Raw genomic sequence first — 21,508 nt, 5'->3', positions numbered from 1 at the left:
TACTCTACTACAAGAATACCACATGTCAATTTTCAATATACATAATATTGTTATGATCTGCTTTCTATTACTTTTATATTAATTATTATTTATTTGATCAATTATTTAATTAACGCAAATCATACATAAAAATATTAAGAAAAAATCTCAGGGTGCCTTTGGTCAAAAAAAAAAAATTTAATTAAATTCTCTTAGGTTATACTTATCCTTTCTCGTGGTTTCAGTATCTCTTAGTTGATCCTTACCGGGATAAAATAGGAAAAGGAAATAAATAGAAAAATCATAAATAAACACATACAAATACCTTTATTATCAAAAACAATGCTCTATAAATTTATCAATTAAATCCTGTGGGCATAATTGTCCAAATGAAACCTTTATCATATCATATAAATTAATCTAATTCAAAAAAATATTTATCGCTTTGTTCTTGATACCATTAATAAAACCAGCTAAACAAACAAATTTGGTATTCGCAAAATTACTTATACTTCCTATTAAATTTTTGAAATGTTGGAATCTTACATTCATATGCTTTTACGTAAAAAAAATTAACTTCTGATTATAAAAAAATCTATCACATAGGTTATTGACTGACCTTTTTGATTCACACACAATGATGTCTCCTCTTGACCCAAACAACTCCTCCTTGTTGATTATGTTAGGCTACCAATCAAAGCCCTCTCCGTTCTCAGCAAACAATCCAGCAGGTTACCAGCAACTATTTCTCCAGAAACACAAGCCAGGCTTCCTTTGACCAGGACTCGTTCAATAAACTCCAAATCTCTCTCCTCTCTTTCTCTCAACAATAATCTCCTGAGATCCAAGTATCTTTTTTACTTGGTGTCACAAATAATTTTAATAACGATAATTCTTGTAACTTACTCTCTTGGACTTTACAGAATCAAAGAGGTATTTCTTCTCGATTTGATTTGTCTCTCGTTCCACTTTTCAGCTAAAAAATTATCATATTAATTAACTGAATTAATAATTTAAGCGGTAATACAAGTAACGGTTATCCAAGAACATTCAAAAGCCATCTCTAAGTTAATCATGACAATGTCATTGTCAACCAATGTTTACGTCTCCATACCAGCGAGAATTTTACTACACGTAATTTTTCTGTGTAAAGAAAGAAAAAGTAGGGATATTTGTAAAATACTTGCGCCTACGCTCTTAATGTTGCAAGGGCGGATCCTCCGAGAATTTAAAATAATATATATTTAAATATTTGCAGTTCAAATGTTTTTAATTTCAAACACATATATATGTACAAAACAGGGGATAAATACGTTTTCTGGACTAGAATTGAAAAAAAAAAGAAGTAACGGAGAAGCTTCAAGAATGACTTTATTTTATAAAGGGTTTTTTATAAATCAAAATGTTGATAATTTTACAGAGTGCCAATTGTTAGAACGATCTTGACAGCCATCAAAATCGTATAAATTTGCATATCCTATACACACAAAGAATAAAAAAGAAGTGAAGCGTTACTTGGCTGTTGGCTGGTATTTTCGCACAGTCAAAAGGAATTGTTTTACAAATATTGCGTTTCATTTTTCTAATGAAAAATATGGTCACAATAACGGGATGACAGCCCAAAGCCTTGTCACGAAACCTTTAACATCTTTCGCCAAACTCATGAGCAAAGACGGAGTCATATAAACCCATGAAAAAACATCATATCACAAGGAGTGCGTTCAGGTTGAGCTGGATTTTCTAAAAAGTTATCGCAACCCTCAAAAGTCAGTCATTAACCAGATAGACTCTCAGAGGTCTAAACAGAAACAAAAAATAAAGAAAGACTACGACCAATAGTAGGGTCTATAGTGTTCTTAGGTCGACAAAATATTCCTCAAGAGACCATCGTGATGATGGCCTTATGCTTCTGGACGAAGATGCTGGATCTAGGAATGAGGGAAATTGCTGTGGTACTAAGGCAAAACCCGATATGTCAAAAATTATCGATTTTTCGTTTTTAATGCCAATATGTACATTGAGCGATGAAGAATGTGATGACAAATCCCTACATGGCTAAACGCATCCATGTAATCAGTAGATAATAAAATTGTTTCCGATATTTCCACTATTACAACAACACCGCGAACTTTTAAACTCATCTGCTGCAAAAACACGTTTTTTGACATATCGGGTTTTGCCTTAGCACCACAGTGTTAAGGTTTAAAATCGCATCAGGAGATAAGACTCTTAAATAACACCTATCCACAGCATCTTCCTGAGCAACATGCATTAGTAGCAGCAGTCAAAATCAATTAATAACATGTTGTGGTGAAGAAATAATTGAACAAATAATATTTGATGAAACGACTGACGTATCCCACGTGGAACAGCTTTCTCTAAATTTGGGATACATACACAATAATAACATTCGTGAAGACTTTGTCAAATTCATTGACGCTTATGAAAACCTAAAAATAATTAGTGAAAATCAAGAAAGAGGGAAAGAACAAGGCCTGGCAGGAGAAGCATTGGAAAAATAGTATTAAACTTGTTGAAAGAACTGCACTTGGATCCGAAGAAATGTGTAGGAATCGGTACTATGGCAGGAATGGTTAGTTTTAAGGCACTTCTCAAAGTGTGTGAAAAGTAACTTAAAACTCACCATTGTAACCATAATGTTTAAAAATTACCCCCGTACTTCTGGTACTCCTCCCCAAAAAAAGTTTATGGCCCCTCCCGAAAATCGGTCCTGGATCCGCCCTTGTAATGTTGATTACAAAAACTATAGAAATAAGCTTAACAGTTTGTTAAAAAAAAAACAAAAATGACTTATATCAAAATAAAATCCATGAAGCTGGTGCAAACACAAGAAAAATTTGGAATGCTATAAATAATATCTCTGGTCGGAAGAAACGTCTAAAACATTGAACATTATATCAATGATCAGAGTAAAGTTTAAATAAAATATTGGTATTATAATTTTACTATCAAGGTATTCAAATCCAAAGTGGTTACCGTATACCGTCGGTCGTGAGTTTTATTGTCTTGGGATTATTTTTATAACATTCCGTATAAAACTTGCAATGACTGTGTCAATTTCCAAAGTTTTACAACCTTCTAGTTTACAACTAATCCATGAAACGTGCTGATATAAATATAAGTTTTTGAGTTAAAAGGTACAGGCGGTAATTCTTTACATATGTTGAAACCAGGGCTTCGGTCTTAGCAGGTAAAACAAGTACAGAACCTTACAATACTTTTCCCTGTGTTTATTAATAAATTTTGTTTTCAAATTTTTTGATAAATAGGTATTCTTCCTTTTTATTTATAAATACCTACACAAAAATAAAAATTTATTAAGAAGTTACATTTTCTATTGTGTATTTGTGTAGTGCAAAATGTCCCCATTAAATTAGAAAAAAAAACAAAGAGCGCGTTAGAACGGGTCCCTATGGGGCCCGGGCCCTGGTTCCGCGGAACCCACGGAACCATGCTCAGTACGCCATTGTTTGAAGAACATCTTTATTGGAAGTGCGCGAAACCCACGATTATCTTTAGGATCCGTCGATTACACCATAATTAGAATGCTTCTAATTTCTTTAGCTTATACAAGCGGTTTTTTACTTATCAATACAAATATATAAGAAACTGTTCGTTTAGTAAAAGTGCATAAAAGTAATGTTTATCCTAAAACGCTTACTTTTCCCTTTCAGCTCTTACCACAAGATTCTAAAGCTAGACGACTGTTCGTTACGACAGGTGGACTGAAGAAGGTTCAAATGATAGAAGCTAAACCTGGTACGACCCTATTTGAGTATATAGCAGTAATTAATTCCTGCTTCCCTGACGAGATCGTTAGATATTATTCTCCAGGATATCCAGAAACTCTATTAGATAAAGTAAGTAAAAGGAACTGTTAAATTATTTAATATATTATCTTTTGATGTAAATGTATCTTTAATGCAAAAAATTAATCATGTAATCAGATTAGTTAGTTTCTTAGAACACAATCATCATCATTAGCTATTTTAAGTCAACTGTTGAACATAGGCCTCCCGTTATTAATTCCATTGCATCCGATCTTGAGCACACTGAATCCAGTTGTACTGGATATACATCCTCGATTATTATAAGCATCGTGTCATGGAGACCTAGGACATCCTCGATTATTATAAGCATCGTGTCTGTGTCTAGGTCTCCATTCTAAAATTCCCTTGGTCCATCTTCCATCTCTAACTCTGGGAACATGTCCCGCCCAGTTCCATTTCAGTGCTGTAATTCTTTTAACTGAGTCCGTAACACCAGTTTTTCTCCTAACTATTTGATTTGATACCTACACTGTCTCTGAGGGATATAAATAGGTAAACAGATGCCATCTCCGCTACGGAGGTTGGCAATCATCATAGCTATTTTAATTTTTGAGGCAGTAGCTCTAAATAGTTGTTTTGAGCTACATCCAAACCATTATCGCAGGTTCTTCAGCCATGAAATTCGTCTTATTCCGATGCTTCTTCTGCCATCTATCTTTCCTTACTTTATGAGTCGCAGGATGCCAAACTTCTCTCCCCGTATCACATATCCGAGATACTGTAGTTTTCTTTCTTTAGTTGTAAGTTCAACTTCCTTCTCTTTACCTATTCTTTTTAGTACTTCGTTGTTCGTAACTCTATCTACTCAGGAAACCCTCATAATTCTTCTATAGGTCCACATTTCAAAGGCGTTAAGTCATCTAATTGTCTCTACATTTAACATCCATGATTCCACTCTATAGTCTAGTACACTATATACGTAACATTTTGTTAGGCGTACTTTAAGCGCTAATGTTAAATCTTTGCTACATGGGACCTTTTTCATTTTCATAAAATTAGAACGTACTTTTTCGATTCTGACTTTGGGTTCTGCAGTTTAGTCATTATTTTCTGTTATAAGTGTTCCTAGGTAAGTGTACTTTTTTACTCTTTCGATCTGCTGGCCCTCTACTATCAAGACTTCGTTAGCATTATGGTTTTTTTTTTTTTTTTTTTTTTTTTTTTTTTTTATAATTGGCTTTGGCATGAACCAATTAGCCAGACTTATTTTTTATTTATGAAATATAAAGGGAGCATTTTTTTTTGATCCAATATAAATAAATTGATTTTTCAAATTCTCACACCCTAGGATAAATGTTATTGTGTTAGTAAAATGTGTGTTTCTGTTTAGTGCATTTTTTTATATGTATATTTTTTTTTATTTTTTTTTAATTATATTTTTGTTTTTTTTTAATGCTTTATTTATGTAGTATTTTGTTTAGTTTTATTTCCTTTTTTTTTCATTGTTTTTTTTTGTTTTTTTTTTATTTGTTTATCATTATTTTACTTTTTTTTTAACTTTTTTTTTTTAATTATTTTTTTTTTGTTAATTTTTTCGTGAACACACTTACAATAATATTTTGTATCGCAGAATTGCTTACAATGGTGTTAGTTTTTTACAATTTCATTTTGCAACGAATTAAATGATTATACAAACATTGATATAAGTTAATATTATTACTAAAAATTATACAATTTAGACTGGTTGGAAAACAAAGTTGAGATTTACCATTTCTTCGAAAAATGATTCTATGCTCTTCTTATTTCTTGAACATTCTAGGATTACATGGTTCATATCACCAACTTCTCCGCATGGACAATATGGGTTTTCATCCAGTCCTATTTTATATTTGTACAAAGGAGTCATAGCATGATTAGATCTTATTCTGTTTATTGTAACAATGAAGTTTCGTTTGGTTAATTCATGAAACCAGCTTTTCAATGGTATGTTATTTTGGTGGCCGACATAGTTAAGCCCTGTGACTGATGAATTATATTCTTGCTGCCACAATTGTTTTAAATGTGAAGTAAACTTGGAGGTAAGATCTGTATATGGAACAATATTGGTGGTTAGATGGTAGCCTGTGTCAGTGGCTGATTTGGCTAGTGTATCCACTGCATCATTACCTTTTATTCCTGAGTGCCCTTTAATCCACACTACAGTTATTGTTTTCCTTTGTTTTGTTGCTTCAAAGTTCAGTTTTAATATTTCTGCCTCTATGTTAGTAAGGTTTTTCGATGATTTCAAGTTTGTTATTCGGTCAACTGCACTTTTACTGTCAGTGAATATAACATGATTCTGTGTGTTTCTCGACTGGACGTATCTAAATGCATTTGCTATGGCAATTGTTTCGGCGGTATATATGGAACACTCATCTGGTAGCTTGAACTTGTAATATTGGGAAGAGTTTGCGTCATAAAAGGCACAGCCTACTTTTCCATTCAACTTGGATCCGTCAGTATATATGTATTGGTGTTCAGGCCATCTTCCATTAATGGTTTCTAGAAAGTTTTCTTTTGGGTCCAGGTAGTATGTTTTTATATGTTTTGAAAAGAAAACATGGGGAGGTTCGGTGTAGATAGGTATAGTTTTGTTGATAGACAGGGAGTTAGAGATTTGTGCCAGTGTGGTATAGCTGTTTACTAGGAGTGGAGTAGCTTTTGAGTGCTAATATGGATGGGTGAGTACTAGGACAGTGAGGTCGTGAATGTTACGAAGATAGCTGGCTTCTTTGGATATGGCTTTAGCCATAAATTTATGACTAATTAGCTGCCTTCTGAAAGATAGTGGAGGTTCTACAGATTCGACTTCTATAATATTTATTGGGGTAGATTTAAGATAACCAAGACATATTCTCAAACTTGTGTTTTTCTGGGTCTCTATTTTGTTTCGGTGAGTATGTGCTGCTGTTCCATATAGGTGACTGCCATAGTCTAATATACTTCTAACCATTGTTTTATAGAACAGTAAAGCGGTATTTGGATCTGCTCCCCATTTGGTATGGCAGAATGCTCTCAAAATATTCATAGCGTTCTCGGTTTTTTTTATTGCATGGTGGATGGTATCTTTCCACAGTAATTTTCTGTCCAAATAGAGTCCAAGGTATTTAACACAATTTTTGATTGGAAGAAGATATGGTCCCAGTTGTAACTGTACTTGAGTTATGTCCCTTTTTTTAGTAAAAATACACACTTCAGATTTTTTTTTTGAAAGAATTAAGTTGTTTGAATCTAACCAGTGCTTAACTGACCATAGGTTTGTGTTTAAAATGTTCTGACAATTTGAAATAGTAGTACCGTTGGTGTAGATAACTATATCATCAGCAAACTGTATCATATTCACGTTATTCAAATTTACTTCGAAGTCCATTGTATATAGTATAAAAAGTAGCGGGCTGAGTATGCTGCCTTGAGGGAGTCCTAAATTCGATGTTCGGGATCCTTGAAGATTTTGGTTTAATTTTAGTGAAAGTCGTCTATCGGAGTATAGTGAAATTAAAAATGAACATATTTCATGAGGTATTCCTATTGATGTCAGCTTATGGTATAAAATGTTTAAATTTACGTTATCAAAAGCCGAGGAAAGGTCAATAAAAACTGCAGCTGTATGTTTTTTTATTGTATATCCTGTCAGTATATCTGTAACGAGAACAGTAATAGCTTCGAGAGTGGACCTACATTTCCGGAAACCATATTGTGAGTTTGGTAGGATGTGTTCAAATTCTAGCCATTGTTCTAATCGATTCTTTATTATTCTTTCCAAAGTTTTAAGAATACAAGATGCCAGGGATATAGGTCTGTACGAACTTGAGAGGTCTAGCGGTTTGTCTTTCTTTTTAATAGGTAATATTATATAGTTCTTCCAGCTATCCGGAATAGGACTTGCACCAGTCCAGATACTATTATAGATTTCTAATAGAGACTTTTTATGTTTAAATGGGAGGTGAAACAGCATGGAGTAAGTTATATTGTCCTCGCCTGGTGAAGTATTATTAGATAGTTTCAACGATCTTTCTAATTCCCACATCTCAAAACGTTCAAGTAAGTACAAGTTGTTTCTGGGAACAGTTTTTAAAGATAACTGATTGTATTCTATGCATTCTTTTGCCCAGTCTGGTGAGATTGTGGCATGGAATTCTTCTATCCAATTCGCTTCCAGATCAATAGGTAACTTATTCTGCTGCTTACGATTCTTAAAACTATTTACCTTTTTCCATACTTCAGTGATGGGAGTTGTCTGATTTAGGCTCTCAACATATTTCCTCCACTGAATTCTTTTTGTTTCTTTGAATGTTTTTTTTGCGATGGCATCAACTCGTTTGAATTCAAGTAAATTTTGTATGTTTGGGTTTTCTTTCCATAATCTGAAAGCTTCTTTTCTCCTATGAGCAATGTTGTTGCAGGTCTCATTCCACCATTGTTTTGGTTTGTGCTTCCAGTACTTATTTCTTATTATTGTTCTTTTCGGGATACAAATGTTTGCAGCTGAGTTTATCGTGTCTATGAAATTGTTGTAGTTACATGCGGTGCTCATTTCCTCTAGTGTTGTCGTGTACAGATTCCAGTTGGCTCTTTTAAGAACCCATATGTTGTGAACTGGACCATAGGTTTGTACGCCTGAGTCAGAGTTATTAAACTTCATATATATAGGAAGGTGATTGGATCCATGAGGATCCTGTATGACTGACCAAGATATTAAATGTACTATGTCTTGCGTACAAATAGACAGATCAATGGCACTTTTTCTACCTGACGTAACAAGTGTGGGTGCACCATCATTGAGATACACAAGATTGCAGTGATTAATAGCATTGAGCAAAGAAACACCATAGACATCATTAAACTCACAACCCCAAGAAAGATGATGAGCGTTGAAATCTCCAGCAATTATAAAAGGTCGTGGTAAGTTTTCGAAAAATTGTATCCATTCTCTTACTTCTATCCGAGTCTTTGGTTTAATGTATATTGACAATATGTACACTGCTTTGTTATTAGGTAGAAGTTTCACTTCGATGCATGTACACATCATTCTTGCTGGTTTCTGTACTACGACTTCTGAAAATAATCTATTGGATTTTACTAGTATGGCTACCCCACCGTAACCATCCATACGATCTGACCGAACAATATTATAACCTTGGAAGTTATAAAACCTTTCCTGTTTGAACCAGGTCTCTGACAAAGCTGCTATGGTAGTTTCTGTTGTATTTAAGAGATATTCTAAGTTTTCTTTATTGCCAACTGCAGATCTGCAGTTCCACTGTAAAATGTTGAGTTTGTTTATAGCTGAGAAGACGACGAAGTAGTTGGTATATTGTGCACGTTTAATAATTGTTTACTAATTAATATTTGCTGTAAGTCTTGTTTAGTAACATTGGGATTATTAGTTTCCCTAAAATTTTTAAAAAGTTCGGTAACAATAGTAAAAATTATATCTAAAATATCAGAGTTTGACTCTGTTTGTAGCGTGTGAGAATTTGAATTTAAATTATTTTTATATGAAGGACTATTTATAATTGGAATATTAGTTCCTGATTGTCTAAAGTTAAATGTGTATTCTGGATCTGACTGTGTCAAGACAGGACTATTTGGTATCTGCCTTTTGCTGCCTTTAGAAGATTTGACGACTGTATATTTATTATGATTACTATTGGCCGAAAATGTGAATGGACGAGTAACAGAAGAGCTATTTAAACTTTGGTTAACAAGAGGGTAATTAGAAGAAGGCAAATTTTGTTGATGAGAATCTTTAATAATGTTATTTGATGTTACGTCTGCATAAGATTTGCGGGGAATTTGTTTGTTGGCATCATGGTAATTAATATTACTATTAGTCATGCATTCTTTAATTAATTTCTGTCTTTTGAATTCTGGACATGACTTAAGATTTGTTGTGAAGTGGTCTCCCATACAACTAAAACATTTTGGGGTTAATGTTGTTTCCTGACACTCTTTTGTATTATGGTCTTTCTGGCAATTGTTACAACGGGGGTTACTCCTACAATGCTTCCCCTGGTGGCCAAATCGCAAACAGTTGAAACAAAGCAGGACTTTTTGTTGATATGGTTCAATTTCTTTCAACACCTTATTTATAGTAACGTATTTTGGAAGTACTTGTGTTTTAAAGCTTACTACACACGATTTAGTAGGAACATAATTTATTTTATCATCGGTAACCGTTTTTCTATTTATTCTAGAAACGTTTACTACCTCAAAATTAGAATTTATTTCGAATTTTTTAATTTTATTTTTAAGATATTCATCGGAGAATTCTGTTGAGACATCCCGTATAACACCTTGTCTAATAATAATAAATTTAGGTATATAAACATCCAAATTGTTTTTAACAAAAACCGGATCGTCTTTCTTGTCGATAAGGTAATTAGCGTTTTTAGAATCCGTAAATTTAATTCTTAATTTATTTCTGCCAATTGTATCGATACTAATTATTTTATTATCTAATTCTGGGAATTTTGTAAGAATAATGTCACCAATTTTTAATGCATTAAGTTTACCTTTAAGATCGCTATCTTTATTTTCAACATATATATGGAACGGTCCACGGTCATTTATGGTATACTTAAAAATTTCTTTTTGTTTGTCATCGTTAGATTTAATAGGATCGGAAGTACTTACAGTTTGGTTGAGTTCAGCCTTACTAAAACCTTTAAAATTGCTAGGGGATTCCATTTCAATATCTGGACTACTAAGGGTGGTATTGGGAGGTCCATCAGGTTCAGGGGGCGGTTTACCGCCCGTGTCCGCACTCATTTAATTAAAAAATAGAAACAAAAACGCGAGTTATTAGTCTATATATTATTTGAATAATTATCGATACTTATTATTCGTATTTGTAAAGCGTTTAGATTACTCGTCAGCACCGGCTATTGACACGTCCGACTCACACGAGAACTAAAACTAGAATGAGCATTATGGTTGTTTTTACTAATTTTCATAAACTTCGTCTTTTTGATATTGAGAGAGAGTCCCTACTCTCTACTATACCTTACTATTTTATTCATGAGTCTTTGCAGGTCTTGTAAACTATCGGCTATTATTACTGTATCATCTGCATATATGATGTTGTTAACTAAGACTCCATTTACTCTTATGCCGACTGCTTCATCTTCCAGAGTTTCTCGCATTACCTCTTCAGAATAAGCGTTAAATAATAGAGGTGATAGCATGCAGCCTTGCCGGACTCCTCTCTTTATTTCCATTTATTCAGATGTTTCTTTTTCAATTCTTAGATACTATTGCTCGCTGATTGTAATAGAGGTGTGTAATTAGTCTTAAATCTCTTTCATCTAGGTTTTTAGTTTTTAGAATTTCTATGAGTCGATCATGTTTTACTTTATCAAACGGTTTATTGTAGTCTATAAAACAGACATAAAGAGGACGGTTAACATCCAAACATCTCTGTATCAGCACGTTAAAGGAGAATAATGTCTCTCTGGTACCCATACCATTGCGGAACCCATATTGAGTGTCACTAATATCCACCTCCAGTTTAGAGTGTATTCTGGAGTGGATAATTTTCAGCAGAATTTTTAGCAGAAAATCTCTGTACTACTTGTATCTTATTGATTACATTTCTGGTAAGAATCAATGTTTTTGCTCCATACGTTAGAACTAGGAGCACACATTGATTAAAGAACCTTTCCTTTTTAAACACATTGGAATCTCTGATATAAAGACTTCCCTCAGTTTTTCGAAGCTACCTAGGTTAGTTCTATTCTCCTGTTTAACTCTGTTGTTTGATTGTCACTTAATAATTTAGTCTCATGCCCCAGTTACTTATAGGTATACACCTACTCAATTTGCGTCCTATTCGTTAAAATTGTTTTGGCCAGTATAGTTCGTCCGCTATAACTTTTACCATGCGTCACGATTCATTTTCAAACAAATTAAGTCAAAACATAAAGTGAAACGAACGTCGATATGTATATACATTTTGTATACTGTATACTATATACTACATACATCGGCGTACGTTTCACTTTATGTTTTGACTTAATTTGTTTGAAAATGAATCGTGACGCATGGGAAAAGTTAGAATGGACGAACAATACAAGGTTGGTCGTGTATTGTGTTTTGGAAAAGTTCATTTTAAGGCCAACTTTTCTACAAGAGCTCTGAAGGTCTTGGAGAAGTTGGCAGGCATGATCTACCCGGTTTGCAATAAGGACTATGTCTTCTGCAAACATCAAGTTTTTTAGAATCTACCCATTTATGACTTATGTTGACTCCAATATTTTCCCAATGATTGTCTCTCGTAGCACTCTATAATAAAACGATGAATAGTTTTGGGGAGTTGGTGTCTCCTTGCCTAATACTTCTATCCAAAGGAAATTTTAAAGCGATTTGCTTAAAATAATTTTTGAATTTAATAGATTATCATATAACTAACAAGTGTAACAGGTAACAGGCAACGTTCCGCATTAGAAACTAGCGCCTTGGAGCAAAAATGCTGGTGATGAGTTTACCTATCTGAGGTGATCAGTTTACGGGTATTCAAAGAATTCCGGTGATATATAGGTACATAAATTCGGGTTAGAACGTCCTGCGACGTTATCCGATGCCCAATTGCCACCACGTCCTATCATTACAATCTTCTCTCAATTCTCGTTCGCTAATTGATCTTCTAACTCCTTCCATCCACGATTTCTCTGGCCTTCCTCGTTTCCTGTGTTCCGGTGGTATCCATTTTGCTACTTTCTTTGGTATGATTACATACAACAAAGTGTGTTTGGTATGATTACATACAATACATACAATTTATCCGAAAAAGTGTGTTATAGGGGTTAAAGCAGTTAAATACCTAGGCCATGTAATTTCTGATAAAGGTATTTCCGTGGACCCTGACCGTGTGAGAGCAATACGCGAGTTTCCTGTCCCCAAAAATAAGTCAGATTTAATGCGCCTACTAGGCATGATAAATTTTACGACAAAATATATCAATAACAAATCGGATCTTTTAGAACCGCTAAGTTCTCTATTGAAAAAAGATTGCGAATTTTTGTGGGGACCTTCACAGGACAAGGCGTTTAACTCATTAAAATTGATTTTAGAAAAGCCTCCCAGTTTGGCTTTTTTTGATGCGAATAAACCGATTATTGTTAGCGCAGATGCTAGTTGCTTTGGGTTGGGTTGTTGTCTTATGCAGGAAAATAAAGGTGGATCTCGGGAAATTGTTGCTTTTGGATCGAGGCTCTTGAGTCAGGCAGAAACACGCTACGCACAGGTAGAGAAAGAGGCTCTGTCATTGACATGGGCAGCAGAATATTTCTCGGACTATATTTCAGGGGTCGAAAATCTAACTTTTGAAACGGATCATAAACCCTTATTACAGATTTTACAAACGAAAAACTTAGATTCATTGACTCCTCGATTACAGAGGTTCAGAATGCGTTTAATGAGATATAAATATACAGTTATTTATACACCGCGAAAAAATATAATTATTCCGGATACTTTGAGTCGCGGCCCTATTCAAACTAAAAATTTAGGGGAAGAGTTAGAGGTCGAAGTAGATACTTTTGTGAAAGCAGTAATAAAAAATTTACCCATAAAGTCCTATTTTTTAAAACTTATTAAAGAGGAGCAGGAAAAAGACTTTATTTGCAAGAAATTAAAAGAGTACTGTATTTTATCTTGGCCAGAAAAATCTAAACTGCCGGTCGAGTTGGTTCCTTATTATCAGCATCAATATGATATATCATATTCTGAGAATTTTTTATTAAAAGGTTCGCGTATTATAATTCCAAGAAATTTGCAGTTAAAAGTTCTTGATTTTATTCACACAGGGCATTTGGGTATTACAAAATGCCGTGAAAGAGCGAAAATGAGTGTGTGGTGGATAGGATTGTCAACACAGATCGAGAATCTCGTAAAGAATCGCCCGAATTGTGTTGAACACCGGCAGAATATTAAAGAATCTTTTTACAGGGATAAGACAGTTCGCAGGCCATGGGAAAAAATTGCCATAGATTTTTTCAAACAGGAGAAATGGTTTATGATAATTGTCGATTATTTTTCTCGAGATTTTGAAATTTTCGAATTAAGTAGTCTAACAGAAGAATCTATAATTCCCAAAATTAAAGATCTCTTTTCTAGATTCGGGATTCCTGAGGTAGTGAGATCCGATAATGGGACGCAATTTTCTCGAAAATTTAAAGAGTTTGCACAAACTTATGACTTTGTTCATGTTACATCTAGTCTGAAATTTTCTCAAAGTAATGGAGGGGTAGAGAGGGCGGTGCAAACGGCTAAGCAACTTATAAAAAAGAATAAGAATGAAGACATGTTTCTAGCATTGTTGGCTTATAGAACCAGTCCATTAGAACATGGTTATTCACCTAGTGAGTTACTTAATGAATAGAAAATTACGATCCACACTTCCAGTGTTACCAAGTAAACTGGAAGAAACTTTAAATACAAAGTCGGATTTTCTAAATAGAGAGAAATATGTCAAAGATAAGTCTGAGCGAAATTATAATAAACGCCATAATGCTAGGGACATGGACACCTTAGGTGTTGGTGACTCCGTATGGATTGTTGACATAAGGAAGTATGGGAAAGTAGTAGAGATTTGTGAGGAACCGCGTTCCTATGTAGTGGAAACCAATTGTGGCCAATATCGCCGGAATCGTTGGCATTTAATTTATGCTCCCTACTACTTTCCAAGCGAGCCTGCTGAGTTACCAATATTACCTATTGATAATAATACTAGTTTAGATAGTGTACCGGTTAATAATAATGTTCCGCAGCAAAATGAGAATATTGACACTTTAGAAGAAACAAGTGAAACCGCGATTCGAAATGAAGTGAGTGTTAAAAGTGAGAATTTTAGTCCTGGTTCGGAACAGAATTTAAGTATTCCAGGTTCGGTGACACCTAGTAGGCCAAGACGTGTTGTTAAGAAACCTGCTTATCTAGCAGATTACACTGATTAATGTGTTTAGTATTTAAGTTAAGATTAGCATTAGGTGTTATGGGTAGAGACTGGAAAATATGCACTAAAAAATGTCTAAAATATGCATGCAATATGCATTTTAAAACAAGCTGAATATGCACAATTAACATGCAAATATGCATTTATATATGCACTTATTTTTATATGAATAATTTTATGGTTTACGTTAAATACATAAATAAATAAAAAATAATAAAAATAAATAAATAGGTTTGAATTTAAACCAAATTGTATTATTATTTCTTAATATATTTTTTTAACTTCAGGTTTTGTGACAAATAAAACGGCAAAATATTTTATTTTGACCACAAGATAAATAAGAGTACAATAAAATAAATGTACATATTTTTATTGTTACAATATTGATTCATATTTTCTAAACTAATATTATAAAAAGAGTACAATAAAACAAATTTACATATTTTTATTGTTACAATAAATAATCATATATTGATTCATATTTTCTAAACTAATATTATGTCTTCTATCTGTTAATATTTGTTTATAGGCAGAAAAAGATCTCTCAACGTCACAAGATGTAATTGGGGCATATTTAAACTTTGCTATTAGAGACGGATCCATATTAATATTTTCATCGAAGTTTCCAAAATTGATTATATTATTTATTGAACGCAATAAAGTGAAACCCTCATTTTTGTTTAAAACGTCATCAAGTTTATCTTTAATTTTTACTCCAATTTCCCCATTCAGATTTGTTATTTTCTGTTTAACCGAATCAACAATAGACATACTATTGTGAAGACATAAATTTTGAGCCTCTAATTTTGTAATTGAACTTTCAATGATATCGAAATTCGATTTTATATACAACAATTGATTTTTAATAGACTTTTCTTTAAAAATATTTTGACAGTTATCAATAGCGGTACAAGTCGGATCAAAACTTGAAATAACGCTTTTGATGTCGTCGTAGTGTTCAGATAAAAATATAGCACTTTTAAGCCAAGTTCCCCATCTGGTTAATACTGGTTCTGGTGGTAAAGGAATATCGGGAAGCATCTCCCTATATACCTGTACACGTAGTGGTGCTTTCAGAAATACTTTTTTTACATTATTTATTAAGGTGTTTACATTGGGAAATTCAATTCTAACTTTCTCTGCAACTCTGTTTAGGCCGTGCGCCAAACATGTACAGTGAATTAAATTAGGGAAAAAGATTTTAAGATTGGATGCAGCTTTCATCATATATGAGGCGGCATCACTAAGCATTAATAATATTTTTTCAAATGGTACTTGATCAGGTAAAAAAAAATTTGTTAGGGATTCGTTAACAAATCTAGCTATTGTAGCATAGTTTGTTTTTTCCAAACATTTTACACTAATTAAGTATGAGTTTTTAAAATCGCCAGAGTCGTTAAGAACTCCAACAATTAGATTCGCAATTTGTCGACCCTTTGTATCCGTTGTTTCGTCGACGGAAATCCAAAGATATTCGGCTTTTAACTGATTTTTAATACTCGTCATCACATCTTTGTAACATGCACTGACATATTTTTTCCGAAGAGTTGAAGAACTTGGTATTTGAGCTGGTTTATCTTTAATCTTGCAATAAGTTTTTAAAAAGTTTTGACACGATTTATGTTCTAACTTGTGCAGAGGGATATTGCAGTTCAAAAAAAAATGGCATAAATCCTTTGCAAAGGTTTCTTGCCCAACTGACGTATTCTGAATCTGCAAACTGTTCTGTAGAATCTGCTGGCGAGGTTTATTATCATTTTTTGATAGCTTAGTTTGGTGAAGTGAAGTTTTTATGTGTTGAACTACTTGGAATTTCTTTTGACATGGAATCTGGAATATAATGATAATGATGTTTTAGATGTTTTCGTAAATAGATACCTACATTAAAATGATCAAACTTTTTAAACCTCCCCCAATTTTTTTTTATTTCTCAAAGTGAAATTGAAATCGTCAAACAATAAAGTACAGTCAGTGTACCGTAGTATACAGGGTGGGCCACTCTCAACACCTCGCTCTGTATAAGCCAAACCGTTGCGAACTTTAAAAAACAGTTTTTGAAGAAATGGGACGGTTTGTCATTTTAGAATAGACAGACACATAGATGTGCAAAGAAGTTTGATAAGTTTAAAAATCTATTGAAGTGGAGAACTTACCTTTTTATCACAAATGGTGCAAAACATACTTTCACTGTCGATAACTTTTAGATGATTGTTACTTCCAATCCAACTTCTGAGAAGACTTGATTTTTCCCTTGCTACTTTAGGCATTTTCACAATAATAATAAAATGATTTTTTTACACAGTATAGTCAATAACTTGCAATCACAAAAGTTGAATAATCGGCGATTGATTTAAGACTAACCATTCATAAAATAAAATAATCTATCCTACCCTTAAAATGCTTAAAATTTCGTTTTGGTTGGTTTTCCCAGAATAATTCATAGTTGGCCGACACCAGCAGAAAGTACAGGTAATATTTGTAATGTTATTCAAAATATAATCGGTATTTACTTAGGTAATTTGTAAATTCTGAGAAGTCTATAAATCTTAAATATCCGGATAATGATACCTGCAGCTATAAATAACGCCCATTATGTTTATGGGTACAACAACAAAGGAGCTTAACAGCAAAATATTTACTTTCACATTTTATTTTAATGGATGTTGATGTTACTAATATATACCTTATTTTTAAATGGGGTAGAGTAAATTCCCATCAAAATATGCATTTATATGCTCTTAAATCTCCAAATATGCAAGGCATATGCATTTATGAAAAACATGAGAAATATGCAGCATATATATGCATATGCATTTTGCATATAATCCAGTCTTTAGTTATGGGTTAAGGGGAGGATAACTTTCTTTGTTATGTTTAATGATAAAAAAAAGGGAGATGTGCTATCAGGCATAATGTATGCAACCAGGATAGCAGACGATTGACAGTTGTTGGTTAGCACGAGGCTTGTAGGGGATGTCATGTAGAGGTTATCTCAATAAAGAAGTTCTAAAGACATCCAGCGTATTATTTAAGACAATAATACTACACTTTCTTTTGGCATTCTTTAAACATGCCCATACCATGTAAGATGTTTTCTCTCTATGCAGTCGGTCACAGTTTCTTTTAGACCCATTTCTTCCTTAATTGTGTTGTTTCGAACCCTATCAAGTTTCGTTTTTCTAGCTGCTCTTCTTAATGCATCCATTTCTGTGGCTTCTATTTTCCTTATTTGATATTCTTTAAGAAGTCACATTTCAGATCCGTACAGCAGTGTACAGTCATAAATATATTCTCAATTTTTGTTTTCCTATTTCAGTATTCCATAATACTCCGGTGATCAGTTTGCTATATCTCGGAGGGCCTAACAATTTTATGGCGAGTGGGGAGTATAAAGTGATGAGTTCATACGTGAGTTCATATAAGTGATGAGTAAAGATTTTACGTTCGAATATCCAAAAGCTTTCAATTTTCTGCAATAAATAATTTTCTAAGTTCAGTTCATAATTTTAAATTTCATTATTTTTTAGGTAGAGCAGTATTCCCCTCAAATGATAAGCGTTTTAAGAGAACAAGACCAAAACGAAACTGAAGCTCAAACTGATATATTGAACATAGATGATTCAACAGAAGACGAGCTCGAGGACAAGAATTTTCCGCAGTAATAATTGATATATTTCTTATTGTATATTAATTTATTGTATTTTCCAACAAACAAAAATAAAACGAATAATTATGCTACGTAATTACATATGTAAATCAAAGAGTGTCTATATATGTATATATCAGAAAGGTTTGTAACAGCAAAAATTAAAATGGAGAAGGACGACCTGTAGGTATATCGATGATTATATGGCCCAGAAAATAACAAGCCTTAAACAACAAGGGAAATATTTTATGACAAATTGCAACAAGTAATAGGTACCTACATCAAATTAGAGGGAAGATACTGGGTGATTTCATCAATGCAGCAAACCAAAGCAAAAACTTCAGCCTGAAACACAGTTCTATATTGACCTAGTCTCTAAGATTTAAAGTTACATGTTTGCCCAAAGACTCCTGATCCAGTACCATGGGCAGTTTTAGATATACCAGTGAACCACATTATGTCCCCATTAATATTTGATGTAATGGTAATTCCAAATGGTATAAATATGTTCATCTTCTCAGGAAACAAAAAAGAAAGGAAAAGGTCAATCAAAATTAGGTGTATAGATATAATCTACAGTGAAGTAGCAAAAGAAGCCAGGACCAAAGAAGGTGTAGCCTTACTAATACACCAAAAATACCAAAATCACGTCAAAGGGTGTCAACATGTATCAGAAAAAATTGTAACAGCAAAAATTAGAATGGAGAAGGAAGACCTGAACGAAAAGAAAGAATTGCAACAAGTAGTAGATCAAGGTAGGCAGAAGATGATAATACTAAGGGATGTTAACGCTCGAATAGGTAACCAATAGTAATACCCGGAATTTAGCAAAAAAATAGGTAATGAGAATGTTAAAAATAAAAATGGAAAACTGATAATAAACTTCTACACGAATAATGAATTTAGAATAATAAGCAACACATTTTTTGACCACAAAGACCAAAACGCAGATATACATTCAATAACATCCGTGGACAAAAATCTATATGATACATAGATATTATGTTATAACCAACAGAGATATACAATAAATCCTTCAAAAATAATCGACGGAAGATGCCTTAACTGAGCAGATATGCGATACCTATTATAGGTAGGTAGTAACCATAGCCTAGGATTATGTAAAATAAGAATCATCATGAAATACTTCACACTCAAGAAAGGGGCACCAACACAAGGAAAAATCACAGTTGGAGGACATAATACGGAATCCACGGAACACTTATACAGAAAAAGAAGAATACTAGAGAAGATTGCTGATAATGAAATAATAGAAAACGATAGGTAACATCGAAGAAAGCTGGGAAAAACTCAAAGATAACATAATTATTTATGCAACAGAATTCCTTGGATTGAGGAAAGTACCGAATACTAACATATCAAAAAAGAAAACTCCATGGTTTAGAGAGGAAGTCAAGATAAAACGTGAAGAAACGAAGAAACCCTTTTTAGAATACAGAACAGAACAAACACAACTGGCATACAGCCACTATAAGCGAATCAGAAACGAAACGAGTATTTTAGTAAGTCATATAAAAAGAATCACTAGCAGAGCTTCTCAAAAAAGATGGAACACAACTTCTACGGAACACGAAAAGAAATATGGAGAATGATCAAAGGACAAAGAAAAGAGATGAACGACCTAATAAAAGCGAAACAAATTCAGAAAAAATATTGGAAGACTACGACGATAATGAACCACCAACTCCTGAAGTGACAACAAACGAAGAAATTAAACATTGAGGAGGGAGAGAGGTAAAGGAAGCATTACGGAAATTAAAAATAGAAAATTATTTATTTATTTATTCAATAAACGGCAGAGCCAATTTACAAAAAATGTATAAAAAAAAATGAAATATTATGGTAAACAGTAAAGATAACCAATTTTAACCTAAAATAACAAATAACAAAAGATAATAAAAATGACAACAATGACAACAATAAAAACCAACAAAATTAAATTAGTAACAATAATAAATAATTAATAAATTATAGGAACTTAGTACTTTACTTCAGTTACTGAATTATGTATGCTTCTTTTAAATACACGAAGACTGTCCACAAATGGATCAAGACTGTTTTGATTATGATTAATTAGACGCAAGGTGCGTGACAACGGGGAGTAAAAGCAATAGTTCGTATTATGATAAGGTATGCGAAAAATTGGGGAAACCCGTCTTTGGACAGTATTGAGGCTTATAGCTTGTAAGATAATTGGGCAATGATATAGACCATTTAATATTTTATAAATGATTGTTAAATCTGATTTAGCCCTTCTTACTTCCAAGCTATCCAATTTAAATGTTTGATTAACCAGATCATAATTAATGTTAAAACCCTGACAAATATTGATATGAGCTCGAAATGCCAAAGAACGAAGAAATGTTTTCTGGACAAAATTATCAGGAAAAGACAGAATATCGAATGAACTCCTAAAGCACGGAGGACAAGATCTGACCAAAGAACTATTAAAACTACCTACCTATTCCAAAAAATAATAGGACAAGACTTACCTACCACAGAATGAAGATCAAACATCCTAATACCTACCTCTCTTCAAAGAGAGAGGCAAATTGGACCCGGAGATTTACAGAGGAAGTAATCTATTAAGCACAACATTAAAGTTAAAAACCAAAGTGATAACAAACAAACTGAATCAAATTATAATATTAGCAAAAGAACAACAACGTTTTAGGTCGGGAAGATCATACACCGACACTATATTTATAATGATGCAAGTTCAAGAGAAGTCATTAGAATACAACAAACCGGGATATTTATGTTTTATGGACCATAAGAAGGAATTTGACAGGGTCAAATCATGACAGGGACATTATCCATTTATTAGGTATACGCAAGAGATTTACCTCTAGAAATGCTAAACCCAAATAAGAGCAGCTAAAATGAAGTTCATGTAATTAGTTGTCGACATTTTAGTAGAAAAAATTACTCAAATGTATGATTTCGAGCTTAGATCCTACTTTTATATAGGCAACACATATTTCTTCAACTTGTAGCTGCAGTCGTACATGGACAAAGGCTGAAGTTACGAAGTTACTAACCCTTATAACCCAATCTAAAATTTAAAGGTCATTTACC

General features: G+C 33.2%; 1 protein-coding gene across 1 annotated transcript in view; it reads left to right on the top strand.

Annotated features, from left to right (window-relative positions):
- Positions 1-18,524, top strand: part of LOC114326030 (sperm-associated antigen 6-like) — a 194,417-nt gene extending 175,893 nt beyond the window's left edge. The window contains exons 7-8 of the mRNA XM_028274233.2: positions 3,675-3,860; positions 18,291-18,524. Of these exons, the coding sequence (XP_028130034.2) occupies positions 3,675-3,860; positions 18,291-18,425 (321 nt within the window). The 3' untranslated portion in view covers positions 18,426-18,524. The remainder of the gene's footprint in view (positions 1-3,674; positions 3,861-18,290) is intronic.
- The last annotated feature ends 2,984 nt before the right edge of the window (positions 18,525-21,508 follow it).

The sequence above is a fragment of the Diabrotica virgifera genome, chromosome 3, assembly GCF_917563875.1.
Source record: "Diabrotica virgifera virgifera chromosome 3, PGI_DIABVI_V3a".
NCBI lineage: Eukaryota > Metazoa > Arthropoda > Insecta > Coleoptera > Chrysomelidae > Diabrotica > Diabrotica virgifera.
This window is presented reverse-complemented; position numbering and strand designations above follow the sequence as displayed.